Raw genomic sequence first — 20,805 nt, forward strand, 5'->3', positions numbered from 1 at the left:
ACACACAGAAAAAAAAAAAACAGGCAAGGGGAGACGATACTGTCTCAATACTTTGTCGGCCCCCTTTCGCAGCAATAACTGGGGCCATACGCACAGGAAGGGAAGCGTATAGCCGACGGACAAGGTCAACGTCTTCACGTAGCAAGGACCACTCTGCTTCTATAAATTCCCAGAGTGCGTCCTGGCTCCTTGTAGGCGTCCCTCTCTTGCTCATCCTATTCTTCAGGCTGCCCAAGACGTTTTCGATGATGTTTAAGTCCGGGCTCTGCGCAGGCCATGTCAGCTGCGTTACACTGAGGCGTAAAAAAAGAAAAAAGCTAGGCACTGCAGCCCGTTGTCACCTCAATTAATCTTAGCGCCCTGTTATCTCTCCGATAGCGGAGGGATTTCCACTCGCGCTCGGTGCAGCAGACCGAAAACGAAGCCATTTTGGCGTTCATTACACTCAAAAGCAAAGTTACCACTACTACCTACTACCACGGTGGGTCGCCACAAGCGCACTCTTTCATCCCTCTGAACGCGTGGACTCGCCCGCTTCCGCTCGCCGCTAGGGTGTCTCTGCCCAGAGAAAATACGCCGCTCGCGCGTTCCGTAAACTTTTGTCCAGCACTGTACCAAAGCTGCTGCACAGGCACTCTTCAATGACCATTGAAGCCAACGGCAATTGAATATATGTGTAGTGCCACCAAGTGTTTAATCCGTCAGTGTGAATAGGATCTAAGACTCTCTGAGCAGTTGACGCATTATACGGTTGGTGGTGCTGCAGATATTTTCAATTTCCATTGACTTCAGTGATGATTACAAACTGCCTTTGTGACAAGGATATTGGTCGACACCAGATTGAATGGCAAGATATGTACGAAAAGCCGGATGCCACAGAAATGCTTTTCAGTTTTCTGTTTGTCATGTACCAGTTTTTCCAGCACGTCCTCTCTTCTGAGGACTATTCGCAAAGTATAGACCACTTTACAGTTTCCAAACAAGAGGAGGTTGGTGTGGGCAAAACACACTGAATGCAGCACGCGGATGCTTTCCGCAAGTGCGACATCGGCCATGCTACACTGCTACCCCGCTTTCGACTGTCTACTGTCACAACGCTCAAATAATTTAGGGCTCTGAAGGAATTGGACGGGTGTCGCTACAAGACCAAGTTGTTTATGAACGGTATAAGTACCTACAACATGACGGTCTCTTTGCACTGCACATCGACAACTGGGCAGCCCAACCATAAAACATGCCACCGCTCACAATCGCATTGCAGTTTGTCAAATATTCTTTGGCCGAGCCAGTTCACTGCTGATACTGTACCAGCATAAGTCACTGGAAGCGTACAATTACTTCACCTCAGTCGAGCTATTTGATCGGGGCGTCGCCGAGGACAGTGCTAGTTTGCTGCCCTGTACTGATTCCTGTTACAGTCGTTTCTCTGGTGCACAGGTATCGTGAGGGAATCTGACGAAAGTGATAACAAGGAATTTTTACGTCTGACTGCAGCCGTCAAACGATTTCTTTGTTTCGCGTTGAGTGGAAACTCATGAAAAGTGATTTCGCCATCTTTTTTTTTTTTTTCCTTGGGATTGTGTACCCGAAGGACACACTGCTTTGCAGGATGCCCACTTTCCATGAGAACAGCGATCACGTCAATTGAAAGTGGCGGCTATTTTGCCCACACCAAGCAGATGCCCTCCAGAGCCGTATATTAAAAAGGAGCCTGGCCATTAATGGGTCCTGCCTATACCTGAAGCTCCACCCACTTTTTCAGCTTTCTGACCCATGACGTCTTGAAATATGGGGCACCATCAATCACCCGTCCTCACTATTTGTCCCCCTATCCAACATGGGCAGTGCCATTTTGGGTGGCAAGTGGATTGGATGGGATTGAAATGGATACCTCTGGCGATCTGTAAAACTAGCGGATTTTTTGTGCAAATTTGATTAATGCCACCTAGGCTGCGCAAGGCAAGTCTGCAAGTGTCGCCTGCTTCCGTCGTTGCACCGCTGCCGGCAGAACCACCTGCTGGGACACATTCTGTCGTCAGAATGATTTTTAAACACAGCTACATGAATAGTTGGAATATAAAAGGCAAGAATGTTTATATCCATGAAATCCAGCAATGATTTCGAGACGTCTGACTCTTTGTGGACAAATATGTTGCTACAGGGCTCTCGTGATGTTACCCTGTGACAGTGACTCATGCTCTCAAAATCCAGGATTCCACACTGGAGGTGCTCGAGGGTGAATTCACAGCGACTCTCCATTCGATCCGGGTTGCTGTATTCACTGGTGTACAAGGCCTCACATACAATCACGAGTTCAATAAACAGAAGGAGTCAAAGGAACCATGACTCGAGCATAGTGGGGAAGACTCACGATTGCTGCCTCTCAGCGAGCAACAACCTGACCCAAACCGGCTCTGCTATTCTTCAGGTCCAGCCAAAGAGCAATTCTGTAAAAAACATTGTTTGCCACCTTCGGATTCACCACCATTTTCGTTCTCGTGGTCATTCTAACGTGTGCTGGCTTGGGCAGTGCACAGTGGAGTATCACGTGAAATGAAAATGCAGCAGACTGCCCTGCTACATTGCGTGTGTGTGTGTGCTTGCTTGCCTCAGCTTTTGTGCTGTTGCTGAACAACTCGGCAGGTCAAAGGTCAGACTTTGGGGCTTTTTTTCGCCCATATGTTTTTCGACTGTGATACAACAGGTTAGTGTCAAGGCTGAGCCCTGCAGGGCAGAGGTCGTGCTTGAACGGCCTCTCAACCGTGTGCTTACGCTTGTGACATGACAGGAAAAAGCTACGGGTGAATTCGGCAGGACAGAGATCGCACTTATATGGCTTTTCACCGGTGTGTATTCTTCGCCTGTGACGTGACAGAGTTGAGCTATGTCTGAACTCTTTAGGACAGAAGTCGCACTTGTATGGCTTTTCTCCTGCATGTGTTTGCTTGTGAAGCCGCAGACCCCTTCTATAGCTGAACTCTGCGGGACAGAGGTCACACTTGTAGGGCTTCTCGCCTGTATGTTTTAGCTTGTGATGCAACAGGCCAGACCTATAGCCGAACTCTGCAGGACAGAGATCACACTTGTAGGGCTTCTCGCCTGTGTGTAGTCGCTTGTGATGGAACAGCATTGCTCTTTGGGTGAAGTCTGCAGGACAGAGATCACATTTGTAGAGCTTCTCGCCTGTGTGTTTTCGCTTGTGATACAACAGCTGTGTGCTTCGGCTGAACTCTGCAGGACAAAGCTCACATTTGTATCGCACGCCTGTGTGGGTTTGCTTGTGAGCCCAGAGGCTCGTGTGCCAGCTGTACTCTGCAGGACAGAGATGGCACTTGTAGGGCTTCTCGCCCGTGTGTTTTCGCTTGTGATACAACAGGCTTGTGCTTTGGCTGAACTCTGCAGGACAAAGCTCGCACTTGTATCGCACGCCTGTGTGGGTTTGCTTGTGAGTCCAGAGGCTTGTGTGGCGTCTGTACTCTGCAGGACAGAGATCACACTTGTAGCGCTTCTTACGCTGTGGGTAGATACTGCGGCTGACCTCTGCAGGGTAGAGATTGCACTTGTCAGCACTCCCTCCTCCTGTGTGACGGTTTGCATGCACTCGCAGAGTCGACGGACGACGGAATGTCATGGAACATATGTTGCAGGTAAACGCCTTTGTTTCGTGAGTTTTCAGGTGAACTTCCAAGAGGCCAATGTCAATGCACGTAGCTGAACAAATGTTGCACTTGTACAATTTGTCTCCCTCGTGGCCAAACATCAACAGTTTGCTTCCCTGTTGAGTCTCAGTCTGATCTGAAGGTTGCTTTGTGGTCCGACTGTTCGCAGTGTTTTTGAATTCTGGCTGAAAGGGTGTTGTGCAGATCTTGAACACTGCATTTGAAGAAGTGGAACACGAAGATGCATGATCACAAGTGCCTCTGAGCTTGTCCTTAAGAGGGATCATACCAGTGCTTTCTTTCGCTCCTGAAATTCCAGAAATCTGACATTAAGAGTGCAGACAACTTGGTGCTCTACTATCCTAACACAAGTATATTATTTGCTCACAGAATGAAAGCACAATACTATTGCACAAAAGTGGTCACAAGACTAAAACAGACAAGACAAAAACTGCTATGACGTATACTCTCAGGCCCTTATGATTTCTATCGCTGACACATGCTTCATTGCCTTATAAAGCTAGAGTTCGCTTATGAGTAGAGGATAAAAATGTCACTGCATGGCTCTCGTGATGTCGTGGCACCCTGTGACGGTGACCCCTGCTGAAAAATTCCGTGGTTCCACTCTCTCTGCTGAACTCTGCAGGAGAGAGGTAACACTTGTACGGCTTCTTGCCCGTGTGTTTGTGCTTATGGTTAATGTTACGGCTGAACTCTGCAGGACAGAGACTGCACTTATATAGGGCCGTGTGTATTCGTTTGCGACGCACCAGGCTTGTGTTATGGCTGAATTGCGTAGGACAGCGATCGTGCTTGTATGGCCTCGCACCCATGTGTGTACGCCTGTGAACCCACAGCTTTGTGCACTCTCAGAATTCTGCGGGACAAGGATCACACTTATACGGCTTCTCGCCTGTGACGCACCAGGCTTGTGTTACGGCTGAATTGCTTAGGACGGAGATCGCACTTGTATGGGCTTTCCCCCATGTGTGTACACTTGTGAACCCACAGCTTTGTGCTCTCTCCGAATTCTGTGGGACAAAGATCGCACTTATACGGCTTCTCGCCTGTGACGCACCAGGCTTGTGTTCTGGCTGAATTGCTTAGGACGGAGATCGCACTTGTATGGGCTTTCCCCCATGTGTGTACGCTTGTGAACCCACAGCTTTGTGCTCTCTCCGAATTCTGTGGGACAAAGATCGCACTTATACGGCTTCTCGCCTGTGACGCACCAGGCTTGTGTTCTGGCTGAATTGCTTAGGACGGAGATCGCACTTGTATGGCCTTTCCCCCATGTGTGTACACTTGTGAACCCACAGCTTTGTGCTCTCTCCGAATTCTGTGGGACAAAGATCGCACTTATACGGCTTCTCGCCTGTGACGCACCAGGCTTGTGTTCGGGCTGAATTGCTTAGGACGGAGATCGCACTTGTATGGCCTTTCCCCCATGTGTGTACACTTGTGAACCCACAGCTTTGTGCACTCTCAGAATTCTGCGGGACAAGGATCACACTTATACGGCTTCTCGCCTGTGATGCACCAGGCTTGTGTTCTGGCTGAATTGCTTAGGACGGAGATCGCACTTGTATGGGCTTTCCCCCATGTGTGTACACTTGTGAACCCACAGCTTTGTGCTCTCTCCGAATTCTGTGGGACAAAGATCGCACTTATACGGCTTCTCGCCTGTGACGCACCAGGCTTGTGTTCGGGCTGAATTGCTTAGGACGGAGATCGCACTTGTATGGCCTTTCCCCCATGTGTGTACACTTGTGAACCCACAGCTTTGTGCTCTCTCCGAATTCTGTGGGACAAAGATCGCACTTATACGGCTTCTCGCCTGTGACGCACCAGGCTTGTGTTCTGGCTGAATTGCTTAGGACGGAGATCGCACTTGTATGGGCTTTCCCCCATGTGTGTACACTTGTGAACCCACAGCTTTGTGCTCTCTCCGAATTCTGTGGGACAAAGATCGCACTTATACGGCTTCTCGCCTGTGACGCACCAGGCTTGTGTTCTGGCTGAATTGCTTAGGACGGAGATCGCACTTGTATGGGCTTTCCCCCATGTGTGTACACTTGTGAACCCACAGCTTTGTGCTCTCTCCGAATTCTGTGGGACAAAGATCGCACTTATACGGCTTCTCGCCTGTGACGCACCAGGCTTGTGTTCTGGCTGAATTGCTTAGGACGGAGATCGCACTTGTATGGCCTTTCCCCCACGTGTGTACACTTGTGAACCCACAGCTTTGTGCTCTCTCCGAATTCTGTGGGACAAAGATCGCACTTATACGGCTTCTCGCCTGTGACGCACCAGGCTTGTGTTCTGGCTGAATTGCTTAGGACGGAGATCGCACTTGTATGGCCTTTCCCCCATGTGTGTACACTTGTGAACCCACAGCTTTGTGCTCTCTCCGAATTCTGTGGGACAAAGATCGCACTTATATGGCTTCTCGCCTGTGACGCACCAGGCTTGTGTTCTGGCTGAATTGCTTAGGACGGAGATCGCACTTGTATGGCCTTTCCCCCATGTGTGTACACTTGTGAACCCACAGCTTTGTGCTCTCTCCGAATTCTGTGGGACAAAGATCGCACTTATACGGCTTCTCGCCTGTGACGCACCAGGCTTGTGTTCTGGCTGAATTGCTTAGGACGGAGATCGCACTTGTATGGCCTTTCCCCCATGTGTGTACACTTGTGAACCCACAGCTTTGTGCTTTCACCGAATTCTGCGGGACAAAGATCGCACTTATACGGCATCTCGCATGTATTTCTTGTTTGTGATACGACGGGCTAAAGCAATTGCTGAACTCTGCAGGACAGAAAGTGCACTGATGGGGCTTCTCACCCGCATGTTTTCTCTTGTGATATGGAACAATTGTTCCATAGCTAAATTCTACAGCACAGATGTCACACTTGTAGGGCTTCCGGCCGTTGTTTTCGTTTGTGATACAACAGGATTGTGCGTTGGCTGAATGCTGCAGGACAGAGGTCGCACTTGTATGCCCTCTCGCCAGTGCGTGCTCGCTGTGATGCCAGAGGCTCGTTCTGTGGCTGAACTCCGCAGGACAGAGATCACACTTGTTACGTCGCAGGCACATACTATGGCTGACTGCTGCAAGGAAGAGGTTGCACTTGTACTTGCACTTTCGATGCAGCTTGCTGTAGTCAATGATGTACAAGCCAAGCACTCAAATACAATCACAACTCCATCTTGCGGGTTTCACGAGTTGAAAAAACGAACGGAGACAATAAAGGAACAATATGACTTGGACACCGTGGGGAAGAATCACGATTGCCTCCCCTCAGCGAGCAACAACCTGACCCAAACTGGCTTGGCCATTCTCCAAGTTCTGCCAAAGAGCAATTCTGTAAAAATAGTTTGCCACCAATTTTGCTGTCATGGTCATTCTAACGCGTGCTGGCTTTGGTGGTGCACAGTGGAGTCTCACGTGGAATGATGATGCAGCAGACCCCTGTGCTACATTCCCCACTGTGCAGCTTCCCTGCGACTACCACTGGAGTGAGTGACCAAGTGTTTTGGATGTTGAGGTCACACACCTGAAGGTGTATTTGTCTTACGAAGGCAGCACCAAAAGGACGTTTCATCGTGTCGACACTCCACATAGCGGGATTTCAGATGCGCGTTTCGAGCACGAGGGAGAGTCAACGATTGCCAGCCTATTATCTATGGCATAGAAATCTTACAGAGAGAGGCTAGAAGGAAAGGCGGGGAGGAGGATCGGAGGAGAGCAAAGAACTTGAACAGTGTTCTTCCCTCTCTCAGTGTATGTGCTCGGAGGCAGCCATATTGAATCAGCTGAGGAAACGTCGCGTATTTCTAGTCCGTGAAAGCCACCACAGTTCCGAAAACTGTTGCAACACTTGCTCGGTTGATCCTCTGCTTCCATTGGCTACTTATTTTATCAGTGTCCGTCCCTATCCAGGCTTGTAGTCAAGGCTGCTTGGTCTGGTTGAGGCAGCGGCGGAGACGGCGTACCCATGTGGCGTCCGTGTCGTGTCTTTGTTTCTTCGTATGTGTGTGTGTGTGTGTGATTTCATATATCTAATGGTCTTATGGATTCGGAGTGTGTTTGACTGTTCCAAAAACATTTTTGGCGTTATGTTTGTTGTTTGCTGGATTCCTTTTTTACATGTGCCATGGCAAAAGTAGCTGATTCAATATGGCGCTCCGCTCGCCCGCGCGTCCCAGTTTCTGAGGTTTCCTTCTAGCATACTCCTTAAGATTTGTATGATCTACGCTAATAAAAGTTGTGGAAACCCGAGTTCCCACAACCTGGGGTGTCAACCCGTCCATTACGTGTCTAGAGGAACGAGCAGCACAACAACCAAATCAGTGCAACACAGATCAAGGTTTATTTTTACCTTAGAGAAAGCAGGCCAACAGTCCAACCAACGCCCAGGCGAAAACTGGACAGTTTTCCCTTCTGCACCACTTTTTACTACCTGTCCACAAGGAAACGCCCTCCTCTAAACACAACAGGTTCCTACCGGTGCTGCCATCTAGGCTTCTGCCGCGGAACCACGCCACAAAGTGACACTGGCCTTGTTGACTTTGTTGCCTGTTCTTTAAAGGGGCATAAAAATGCAAAAACGACTTGCTCTCAAATGAAAGACTGTGCTCGAAAAAGTCCAATTCAAATAAATATGAGTTCACACAATGTTGCCATTTAGAGGAAAAATGCGATGAAAAACAGAGCTGTCTTTGGCAGCAATGAATGGGATCCCCAGGGGTGCAAATATGTCGACAGCTATCCAGTATGACTCTGACTGCAGCTTCCTAATGGAATCAAAGCTTGGAATTATGATGACAAGTACGAAATTAACAAAGTATGTCAAGTAATTCGAAGTGAGCTTGTTTTTGCGTTTTAGTGCCCCTCACTTCGACCACAATTTGATACCATCAACTTTTGTGTTGCTGTCAATGCAAAGTAACGGAAGCCTACTGTGTGTTTGTACCTCTAACGGATTCTTTTTTCCCGGCTTTAAAGACAAACTTTCGGGTCTAACTGACGAGTACCTGTCACAAACACAGGAGGAGCGACAGGGCAACATTCTAATTGACATCTTGGCTCTAATGCTTATAATTAAAAACTGATTAATTTTTGCTTAATTACAAATCACTTTTTGTTCGCATCATTTTGTTACTTAATTACTTTGGTTGCATCTACTGTTCGTTGTCTTTATCGCCGGCCACAACTTTCTTATTGAGATCTCAGCTCTAATGCTTACAATTAAAAACTGATTAATTAATTTCACTCAATTAATTACAAAACAGTTTTTTTGTTCGCATCATTTTACTTAATTCCTCTGGTTTTATCTAGTGTTAGTCGTCTTCGCAACTAGAAACATCATACGTGCGGTCAAAGTCTGCAAAATTTGCAACGTGAAGTTCAATAAAGCACACCTCAGTGTGTGTTTTGTCTACTTTGAGAATCTTCCACAGGAGAGAGCATGTGCTGGAATGGTGATCCACAATGAACGGACAACTAAGAAGGAGAATTCTGTTGCATCCCCCTTTTTTTGTCCGTATTGGCCCGTTCAGTTTGGTGTTGACTGAATCTCCCAGACCATTTTGTGTTTACCTTCCAGTGTTGAATCACAGTCTTGTCCTGTCTGGTGCTGCTCCGCTAAGATTTCAATGTTGTAAGGCTCCGTTTTCACTTCTACGATTGGTTGTTCGTCCGAAGATTCCTCTTGAGGTTCTTCCTTAATGGGACGCGTGCCAGCCATCACTCCTGAACGTAGAATAAGAGCAGGGGAGAAGTAAGCCGCATTCCAATGCATCGAGTCACGCGACAGCCACCTCTGCCCCATTTCCGAATCTAGTTACGCTCTATTCAGCGGCATAGCGTGGGTCCCCCATGCCTGGGATGGAATGAGCATCTTGTCTTCAAATACACGGCCCGTTCGTGCATCCCTACACTGTCCCCCTGGTGGTAACTCAGGCCCTTACTTCCGACCACGCACATTTTATGGTTGTCGGTTGTCAAACAGCCGAACGAGGACGCGTCGCATCCCATAACTCCCCCTAGTGATTTATCTAGATCCCCCCAAAATGTTCAGTGACACACCCCTAACTGTGTACCTCTTACAAGGGGTGCGCTCACGATTTCAGCTTCAGACACATGTTGGTACTGATATGCAGTGATGGCCACCAACAACTTCTACTGTAAACTACTTCGCAATGGAGTTGTTCAACTAGTAGTTCAACTACTTTTCACGGGAGGTACTTAAAACTACTTCTTTAACTACTGTGATGCATTTTAAATACATCAATAACTACTTAACAGTGTCCAACGACACCAATCCCATTCTATAGTGCTCTTGGACACCTAAACATGAATCGCAAGAAGCGATAAAAGTGAAGATTTAGTACGCATGCATGGCACAGTTGCTCCGAACCTCCGTTCTCATCCAACAAGTAGCTCGAGGTGAAAATTGGAAGCACCGTAAAGGTTGTGCTTTAAAGCTTGCAGCAAGACCAGAAGTATTTGGCACCTGCAGTAACCTAACTACTGTAGTTGACTACTTGAAATAGTAGTTTAACTAGTAGTTGCCATTACATTTCTGCAAGTAGTTAACTACTTTTTAACTACAATCAGGTCATTTAACTACACGCAGTTAACTACTGGCCATCACTGCTGATATGTTAAGCTGTAACGATGTAACTATAACAATGGAACCCCCCCCCCCCCAACTTTTTTCTAACGCCCCACAATGCATGGGATTCTGGGTAAACCACTGGCTCCCCCATCCAGTTGAATGGGCTTGGCGGACTTTGCACTTTGGTTGCTTCACTTTATTCGCCGCTGTCTCAATGTGCGTACCGAAGTGCCGCGCACACGGGATGCAATTTTATGCCAGCGTGGCACATCGAACCTCGCTTCAGTCACTTTCGTCTCTGAGGCACACGGAAGATCGTCCCAAGAGCACCCAATGTTGAAAGAAATGAGATTTTTTTCCCCTATATTGCTGAACTTTTCGTTCTCCCTGTCGATAAATTATGCAAAAAAAAAAAAACTCTCGTGCCCAGGGCGACTGCCCCTATGCCCCCCTCCCACCCCACCCCCACGCTATGCCACTGGCTCTATTGAAAGTCATCTGTTCAACACTGCATACAACAACATTAGCCAACAAGACTAGGAATCCACTGTGGTTACATGATGCGAGACATGCAGACGTACGACATCTTCCGTAGAAACATACCGCATCTGAGAAGGAGTAGGAAGGGAGTTGCCTCAGGACAGAAGCCGCCGATATTTCGAAGAGAGACTGTTCTTCTTCTGGGCCTTCTGTTCTTCTCTGTTTGAAATATCGGCGGCTTCTGTCCTGGGGCAACTCCCTCCCTACATCTCTACCGGTTCGCTGGATTTCTACCCATCTACTATACCGCACCTGAGTACTAATATAGGTCAACAAAATCTTACTACGACATGCTCCTCGGGGACATTCTATAAATACTGTCAGGGTTCTTTTCTTTTCTTTTTCGCGAAACCCAATTCAATCCGATTATCCATCCCAAACCTGTTTAGGACCAATTTGGGTCACACCTGATTTCTTCCCGAATTCCAACCCTTTATCGGGTTGTACCATGTGCACTATTTACTAACAGTTCATGTGAGCGTGGGATGTAGATATTATTTGACCAAAGCATAAAATAAAGTATAATAATATAAGTAGTAATTATAGATAGTATAAGTAAAGTTGATAATAAAGTGTGCATTAAAAAAAGCGATTTCGTGTTACAACATGTCATGCTACTCCCTGTAAATCGTGAGTAAGCGTACCCTTATTCGATAGATCAATTTTTGCAAATTGCACATTCAGTCATTTGCAAAGTTATTTGCAAGTATTTAATCTTGCTATTAATTAATTAATATTAACATATTAATCAATACATCTTATTAATTATGATGAATAAATTAATAGAATACACCACAAAGAAAATATGTCTACAGTATATGTTTGACCACTATAAGCACTTTAACCACAGGCACCTTGCTGGACAGCACCTAATAACACATAATAGATTATCTTAACCCACTGCCTTATACAGGGTGTCCCAGAAAATGTGTCATTGAATTTTAATAAAAAAAACTACACCACATATAGTCATGCGCTCAACGGCATTTGTTCTTACTAGGTTTTTGCCACCTCCTGATGTGCATGTCACGTAACTAAAGTTTAATTATGTAAATTTTTGCGAACTGAAATCGGAAATTTGCCAAGTAAAGGTCACTTTTTTACGTCACCAATGTGAAGAGCATGCCGAATTTACTCAAATTAATGATAATTGACTGGAATAGTGAGGAGCTATTGTATCGGAAAAAATAGCCGAACGTGATGCTTTTCGGAGCACAGGACCATAACGCGCGATGACTTTTTGAGCGCAATCGCTCTCAGTCCGACGAAAGGAAGTTCCAAAGCCAGCCCACAGAGTGATGGTAGAAAAAGTAGCAGTTCCTAAAATTGGGAGAGGGAAAGCATTATCCCAGCGAAAGTCGGACGTGATAAGCCATGCCTGCGCTATCTCCTTCTGCAATGCCGGGGTGGGCTGGGTTTCCAACCTCCTTTCGTCGGACTGGCAAAGATTGCACAGAAAAATTCATTGTGCGCTATTCTGTGCGACCTCTGTAGAGCATGATGTTCGGCTATTTTTTCCGATGGGATAGCTCCTGAATATCCCTGTCAATTATCATTAATTTGACTAAATTAGACACGCTCTTCACATTGGTGGGGTAAAAAAGTCACCTTTACTAGGCAAATTTCCGACTTAAGCTCGCAAAGCTTTACATAATTAAACTTACGTTACACGACATTCACATCAGGAGGTGGCAAAAACCCGGTAAGAACAAATGCAGTTGACCGCATGACTCTAGGTGGTGTAGTGTTTTTATTATAATTCAATGACACGTTTTCTGGAACACCCTGTATGTACAGCATTTCCTCTCTGGGCATTACCATTACCATCTTCATGTCTCCAGGTTGGGGACATGCCATTGGATGAACCCTTTCAGGTGTACAAGTATGTGCACAGGGGTGACATCCAATGTATTGCTCCGTAGACGAAAGTGTGCTGGGCGAACGCAATACATCCTGGACAGGACGTGGCACAGCAAACGTCAAAGCTCACGTGACCTTAAAGGTGGCGGCGCCTGTGGTGGCATTGTTTACAAATGGCCAAATTGTTTGTAAACAATGCGGTTGTTGTTTCTGCGCGACATATTGCATCTTTTCGGTCATGGTAATTATTTTTATACAATAATCTCACAGTAGAATGTGCAATTTCGCACATAAGCCCTCATACTGTTGACGACTTCCAGAGATGTGATGACGAATGCGCGTTAAGAGTCACTGAGTCGATGCGATGTACTTCAACTCAGGAGAAATGGGCTACTATGTATGAGTTTTTTTTTATTATAATTCAATGACACGTTTTCTGGGACACCCTGTATAATATTACATTTTATTATTATAATAACCCGATGGGTTGATATAACAATGGACAATAACATTTGTGTTTGTAGCACGCGATATCACCCAGAATTAGACATTTCAAAGTAGCACCATCCCAAATCTGTTTCAGGCAGTCAACCAGAAAAGGTCACACCCTGTCTGTGAAACATTCATCACCTGAGTGTCTAGTTTACTAGGACTTTACCATAAGCATCACCTCCTGGTGGATACTCACCACAGTCCTGTTCCCAAACTTGGCCCTCATCAAGAGGTTCCGATTTTACTCTCAGCAGCTGACCACTCAACTCTGGAGAGAGCTGCATTTCTTGAAGCTGCGATTCCAAAGGACCTGGTAGGTGAGGCTCGTAGACACAAGTACCTCTTGCTTCCTGCATAGTGCGGAGTACTGTCCTCATTCCATGCTGATTACAAGAAAATGGAAATTGACTCTGGACGTGAAAGAAATACTAGTGATGGGCAGTAGTTACACTACTAGTTAAACTACCTGACTGTAGTTAAAATGTAGTCATCAACTACTTGCAGCAATGTAGTGGCAACTACTCGTTAAGAGGACATATCGCGTAGGTCTCATCTCAAAAATGAACTTTTTTTCTGCAATAGATGGTGCCACACGTGCGGTCTTCTTACTCCTCTGACTTTGTAAGAAGTCCATCGCGTCTGTGATTGGAGGACACGACAAGCCCACGTGACAGGCGGAGACCTATGAGCTGGGTTGTGTTTCCTTTATTTTTAGATTTCCTCCTTTCCCCCGATTTGCTTTTGCGCGGTGGATTTGGTTTTCTCGCGTTTGCTGTTTGGTGTGCACGTTTTACTGGCATTTCTCGAACATGCCGTGTGACTGTCGCGTACCGCCGTTACCACCTCGCTTTCTCGTGCATGAAGATTGCTCTGATCGGTAGCAGCGGGCTAAAGCTTTTCACCCGATACGCAGAGACTGTCCGTGGAGGTGTCTATTCGTGATATGGTGATCGTAGTTTTCAGGTGAAAGATGAAAGTCACTGAAAAGGTTAGCCAGCTGTAGGACTCAAACCCACATCTTCTGGATTGCCGGTCCAGGGCTCTACCAATCGAGCCAAGCTAACACGCCTTCTCAGCAACTTCCAGGGTGCGTCATCTGAAGGGGACGCACCCTGGAAGTCGCTGACAAGGCGTGTTAGCTTAGCTCAATTCGTAGAGCCCTGGACCGGCAATCCAGAAGATGTGGGTTCGAGTCCTACAGCTGGCTAACCTTTTCAGTGACTTTCATCTTTCACCGTTAATTTCTTAGGCAAATTGAGGCTTTGTATGTATTTGTCCCTTCTATGTTGATCCAGCCTCAGAACATCAGTTCTTTCATGTAGTTTTCAGTTTTCGTGGTGTCACAGGATCACGTGTCCCCGAGAGTATCGGGGGACTCCAGTTGAGCTGAATAGCGATCTTTGTCAGGATAACGGTATCCAGAAAGGACGCGGGGTTGTCGACGGTCATATGACAGTGTAACATCCCGTTGCAAAACATCCCCGCTTTTCTTGCCGGTGACATCTACACTGTTTGAACCATGACGTTCGTTGCTGTCGATTGGTGTCGTGAAAGCGCTCCCTCAATCGGCTTGCATTACTTCATAGTAGAACTCAAGGCCGGTGCACTCGCACAGGACTGCCAGCAAATTTCGATAGGGTTTCGCACTCCCCTTTAGAGCATTGCGCGGGTCTTGTCGGGCCTTGCTTTATGTTTTTCGCACGTGCCCGTGCCAGGTTTGGACTGGACAACACATACCATGGTGCGGCATGTACGTCAACATACTTTATGAGACTCGACAGCTGAATTTTTGAGTCCATTTTCACGCCAATTTTGTGTAACGGGTCTCGGTTCTTCTTCTTCTTCATAGGGGTTAGGAGATGTCAGCCAGATGGCTACGGCTTGCTACTCCAAATTCCACACACATGCACTCACACACGTTGGGGCCCACAGGCGTGGTGGGCGCGTTTGAACAGCAGAAGGAGCGTCCTTCAACGCAGCCAGAGAGGAGCAACCGCGTACACACGACACCGCTCTCTCCGTAAAACAGAGTGAGACGCTGATCGAGAGGAAAGCCGAAGTGCGGAGTTTTCAGGCGTAGTGCAGGGTTCTGCACGACCCGCTCCATCCCGCGGTGCAGATCCCGGTTTGGAATTTCCCGCGGGTAGCGGGTCGGTTGCGGGTGGTATTATTGACACCCGCGCGGGCAGCGTTTTTGGCACAAGCACTGCTGGCGGGTCCGCTACGAACAAGCAACGGCTACAACAACAACAACGAAGAGAAAAGGTCATACCAAATAATAAGTAAACAAAGGCGCCGCAGCCCCTGCTCGTCTGGTCTGGTTGGGTGCGGATTTAATTTTCTGGTAGAGCGCGGGGGGCGGGTCTTGTCGGAGGAGGTAGGGGTCGGGTATGGATTTCACCCTCAAATAATGGGTTGCACGTCATACGGTCCAAATGCCCATTTTGTCAAACTACCAAGTGTCTGTCTTGCTTACGCGAACATTTGGGAAAACAAAATGCGTGATAGCGCTTTTCTATAGAAATCGCTGTCTTGTCCCCTGTCTCGAGTTTCTTCAGCTATCAAAAAAACCAAACGGTGCACGTATGCACAGGTCATGCGCATTTTGGCACTGTAGTCGCCTCTTGAGAAGGCGTAGAGCACTGCATGGGCCGGATTTTCAGGACCGTGCCCCGCCCATACACCAATATTTCCATAGTGAGGCCCTATCCAAACCCACCTCTGCTCTAAGTGTTCCCCAGGCTCGCAGCGAGCCCGATGACCAGTCCCATTTGTCCATTCCAATTTTCTTTCTCTGTTCGTGGGAAGGATAGCTCCATAACATACCCGAAAATCGTGCCAAAATTTTGGCGGCGATCTTGACTAAATGGCCGCCAGATTTGGCCAATTTCGTCATACGGTGTGCGTGCAGACGGCAGGTGTCAATTTGTTACTTCCTTCACTGTATTATTGTTACTTTTTTATGGGGTTTAATGCTAGCCGGGCCTTCCTCAACCACGATAAAAATTTCATAATTCCAAGATAAAGCAACCTGTCTTCCAGTCGGTTCAGGCTGACGTGTTGAATTGTTTGTCTGAATACTCAGACTGAAAATGCGACTGTTTATCATAGTGTAGCTTGCATCAATTGCGGACTATCCGATTCAAAAATAAAAGAAAGCGTTTATTTCCGCGGCAATCGAACTTCGACTTCATTTTCACCGTCAGAGATTGCAGGCCAATTTCCATCCTTTCCGCGGTGCATATACAGTTCATAAAAGGAATCTTTTGACCACTCGATAAATAATTTGTTGTTTTTAGTGTTTAAACATATGATCATCCCACTACAGCGAAGGATTCTTAGGAACACATGCAGAATGCTCGTGACAAATAAATCCGGGTTTGGGTAGCGTGCCGCAAAGTCTTGTGGCAAACGTCCCCACGGTCATCGCAATATATTTGGTTTGGCTGGTCCATAAGGCCCTAAACCAATGTGCAAAACACCACAAACGCATTTGATTTTATTTCCATTTTTCCATGCGGTGGGTTTGTTGTGTGGGCCCCGTCACAGAACATCCGCATCTGCACGAGCGGGCTAACAAAGGCTTGGTCATCGCGTCGACCTCAGCGAGCAGACGACCAGACAGCCGTGGAGAGGAGGACTGCGCAACGGCACAGACGCACGCATGGTTCTCCCTTGCTGCTTCTTCGGAGATTTACTTGTTTAGCATTCAGCTGACTTTGCAGTTCGCCGCACCACGCATTGTGATCCCAGAGAAACGTAAACGATGAAAGGCGCGTTGGTTGGCAGTAGCCAGCTGAAGTTTATGACGCGCGACAGGTGGTTTGTGGACGCTGACGTGGAAATCATCACTTTTAGCCATCCCGCAGCTACAGCGGCCCGTCTGAGAGAAAAAATCCATCGACTGCACCTAGCAGTAGACTGGATTGTCATGTATATCGGTGGCAACCATATCCAGGATGGGAAGAGTGCCGCAGCTGTTTTGCGGGAAGTCTCAGTAAGTACAGATTGCAACGATTTCAATCTCTGTGCTGCTAAAACCCATTTCCTCTGACACGCCAGGGAAGATTCATTTCCATGAATTGTCTTCTTTCACGGGATACCTTTGAGGTGGCGAAAGGCTACGCGCAGCATATATTCCTGTATAAGCTGATGCCACAGACAAGGCGGCCTGAACTTTCTGGCACATTTCAGGGATATAACGCGATGCTGCGCACGATTCCAGCTATCCGTGCCGGTGACGCTATGGTGTTGAGCATTGACGTGAGTAGTCGCTTCTCGAACGCTAACTCTGGAACTTCCTGGAGGTCATGGCAGGTATTTTATACACTATGCTCGTTAGTTTTGGAAAAACAGTGCGACAAAAAGTAACTGGGGCTACCTTTGTGGTGCTTGAATTACAAACAGGTGCTGGTCTTGATGCGGTACCTGTTTGTAATTAAAGTATCACAAAGGTAGCCCCAGTTACTTTTTGTCGCGCAATTTTTCTGAAAATAAAATGCGTACGAAGTACTGGCACATGCCTATCAGGAATTCCGGTTTATTTGTAGTGCTGTCTTTGTGAAGTGCTGTTTGCAAAAACATTCCGTATATATGTTCAAATATCTTTTCCAGCACAAGGTCTTTACCAGGAACAAGGAGGTGAAAGAGGGGATGCTTTCACAGGATAGCTACCACATTTCGAGGGGACGGGGGTTATTGTCGAAATTGCAAAATTCCCACATCGGACCCCCCTCCTGGGAACAAGGCTAACCGGAAGTCGCGCGTACGCTAGTAATAAATTGCGCTGTAATTTGCAAATTCCTTAGTGAGGTTCCTTGGTGAGGTTAGGTTAGGTTAGGTTAGGTCAGGTCAGTACATATTACACGCAGGGGGGGCGGGGGGGTTATCGTGCCTAGCAGGCATCCTCCGCACAGCCCTCGTGAAACGCTATGGACCATGGCTGAAAGCACCGGGTCCGCGTCGTGGCGTCGTACTCAAGCCAATGGAGTCGTATGAAGAGTGTCGTGCTAAGGGACACCCCACGAGTGCATGCAGGCCTGTGCGCTCACCGTGGTGAACGCTCACCATTTTAGCCGCCATGTCATGACAACACAGAACGATGTTACCACCATTACCTGCTGTATAATAACAACCATGTCATCTGTGCTCGAAGCGAAACAAGCATTCCGACCGGCACCAATTACAGTTTGAGGAACACTACCACCAAAGGTTGAGCCTACAAGGGTATCTGCGCGATGTGGAGTCATCGAAGTGCAACGATCACTCGGAACAGCACGGCTGGAGCATCCTGCATTACCAAAATCTCAGGGCTTGGGGTCGCAGGTTCCGTCACATGCCTGCCTCTACCACGTAAATTCGCCAAGTCCTTCTTCTTACGTTTCCGCTGTCCGTAGACGTGACTTCGAGCCATAATGCAGCCGAAGAGCTCTGGCTATTTTTTTCCTTTTTCCCCTGAAAAGTAGTACTAGTGAAGCTACTTCATTGCAAAGTAGTTAGTAGTTGTAGTTAAACTCTACTGTAGAAGTAGTTACTGGCCATCACTGATGACACACAATACAGCAGCGGTACCAGTAAGCTTGCACATTGTGAAAATGATGAACAGTGTATAGATTAAAGTGCTGACTCACTGTTCTTGGAAGGGTGATATATGTGTTTACTTCCTCTGTGTCTATATCAATTCCCATTAGGACAAAAGGGGTGACAGTGAGGGGTTCCTCTAATGAAATCCTGCCCAGACACTGTTTCTCGTCAAGAAAGAAATGCGGTACCTCAGGGGTAGTACCGTAATTTCACGCATATTAACCACAGCTTATGCGCAATTTTTTTTTTTCTGACGGGCGCTGTGTGGCTTATCCACCAGTGCAAATTATCTTATGTCTATTTTTTCATTGGATTTTCCCCATACGCCTGTTTTAACGATAGGGCCGACAGTGTCTCTGGAAAACCACTGCACTGCCGATGCACAAACAGTGCGTAACAGGGACGGGTCCACATTCGAGTACGTAGGTGGATCTTCCTGGTGCAATTCCCCCGAGCAGTTTTAACGAAAGTGGTGACAGCGATTCACGTCTTCTGGAAGACCACTCACCCATCAACCCATAAAAAAACGCCTGTCAAGGGCACAATTTAGAAGATATAGAAGACAATTTGATCTTGGTAGAACTCTCTAAGCTGACCTCCTTTTGTTGAACACTATGTTGACCCTGGAGTATGAACCACAGGGTTTATGGCCTTCTCTATGGTCTCCTTTGTCACACAAATCAGTCGTCTCGTATTACCCCCGACTTATCTGCCAGAAAGTTTTCAAAACGTTCCTAAAAATGCGTCCTGCGGCTTGCGGTGCTGGTTATACACGTGAAATTATGGTACTTCCTAGTTTCAACACGTGACATGTAGAAGATAGGCCGATGACTAGAGCCAGGGTGTTCGTGCAAAATGCATATTTTTGGAATGCACCACAACACATATCCAAACGCTTCTCTACAATTGCCAATCACAGAGGGGCAGACCTACGATGTTGCATATTTTGGCACTCGCGATTCTGATGGTCTCTGTATTGCCACCTATAGGACGGATAAGCTTGCCCGCATCATGCTTCAAAAATAGTACATACCGCCGAATGAAGAGCAAGCATGCAGTGCTTTGTCTCCCTCCACAGGGATCATTGGAACGCTGAACCGACAAAACGTCCCCGTGTTGGTGGTGGACTTGATGACAGATAAGCGGGCGTTCACACGGGCTGATTTTCAGCACCAACTCGGACCAACTTTGGAGTTGGTGGCAGTCGGCCGACACCACCAACCATGACCAACTCGAGTTGGTGGGAATCGGTCGCGGAGCAATAACTTCGGAGAGTTGGTGGTGGTCTAACCAATCAACGTGAGGAGCATTGCCACGTGACCCTCGAGGGCGTCAAGCAATTTCGTTCCTGTCGTACTGCCTGGCATGGGTTCAAATCCTACAGGGGTACAGGGTCGGCCACACTTAAAAGTATTGCGGGAGCGCATGACCTGCAAGTATGCCAGCGCCGCGTAACGGATGCTCCTGGGTTTGAGACCTCGCGACTGGCGAACGTTCCCCACCTCTCGGTTGGGTCCGTCATTGCTCTCGTAACACTGGCAAGCGGGGCAACCAACCTGCTGTTGCTATTCTATCAATGTTTTGATCAGTGCGTGGCACAACGTAATCTCTGTCTTATCTTATTAGAAGAAAAGTAAAAGAATACGCTGCGCCACGCACTGATCAAAATGTCGCCAGCAGAGATTGAATTGCAACAACAGGTGGGTCTCCCTGCCCGCCAGTGTTACGAGAGCAATGACGGACCCAACCGGGAGGTGGCGAACGTTCGCTTGGCGCGAGGCATGTGCGAGGTCTCAAACCCAGGATCATCCGTTGCGCGGCGCTGGCGTACTTGCAGGTCATGCGCTCCCGCGATACTCTTAAGTGTGGCCGACCCTGTACATGATAATTTTTCGATTTCCTTTTTTTTTTTGTGCTAGCGCCATATAAACATATCAATAGGCATTTTTTGAGACACAGGTGACCTTCTGGCGAAATAAAATGACTTAGTTTTGATTCATGACAGTTAAAAAAAAGTCACCAGCGGTTAGACTTGAACCCATACACCC

General features: G+C 47.3%; 1 protein-coding gene across 3 annotated transcripts; it reads right to left on the reverse strand.

The window, feature by feature from the left end:
* Positions 1–1,727: 1,727 nt before the first annotated feature.
* LOC135378966 (zinc finger protein ZFP2-like) lies at positions 1,728–20,162 on the reverse strand. Of its 3 annotated transcripts, none has more exons than XM_064612164.1 (4): positions 18,474–20,162; positions 13,371–13,524; positions 9,262–9,414; positions 1,728–3,966 (listed from the first exon to the last, which is right to left on the reverse strand). In XM_064612164.1, exons 1-4 carry the CDS (start codon positions 18,585–18,587, stop codon positions 2,645–2,647), a joined length of 1,743 nt encoding a protein of 580 aa, XP_064468234.1. In that variant the 5' UTR covers positions 18,588–20,162; the 3' UTR covers positions 1,728–2,644. The 3 variants fall into 3 exon arrangements, with proteins under 3 accessions (XP_064468234.1, XP_064468233.1, XP_064468235.1); XM_064612163.1 differs by having other exon boundaries at positions 13,371–13,557; XM_064612165.1 differs by having other exon boundaries at positions 1,729–3,966; positions 19,791–20,162.
* Positions 20,163–20,805: the final 643 nt, after the last annotated feature.

Source organism: Ornithodoros turicata, chromosome 1 (genome assembly GCF_037126465.1).
Source record: "Ornithodoros turicata isolate Travis chromosome 1, ASM3712646v1, whole genome shotgun sequence".
NCBI classification, from domain to species: domain Eukaryota; kingdom Metazoa; phylum Arthropoda; class Arachnida; order Ixodida; family Argasidae; genus Ornithodoros; species Ornithodoros turicata.

What these genes read in the sequence shown, in the direction of transcription:
- LOC135378966 (XM_064612163.1), bottom strand. Translation starts at nt 18,587, where the DNA reads ATGGCTCGAAGTCACGTCTACGGACAGCGGAAACGTAAGAAGAAGGAC. An exon ending in CCCCAAGCCCTGAGATTTTG is followed by an intron (nt 13,558 to 18,473) that starts GTAATGCAGGAT and finishes TCTTGTAATCAG; the next exon opens with CATGGAATGAGGACAGTACT. An exon ending in AGTTTGGGAACAGGACTGTG is followed by an intron (nt 9,415 to 13,370) that starts GTGAGTATCCAC and finishes TTCTACGTTCAG; the next exon opens with GAGTGATGGCTGGCACGCGT.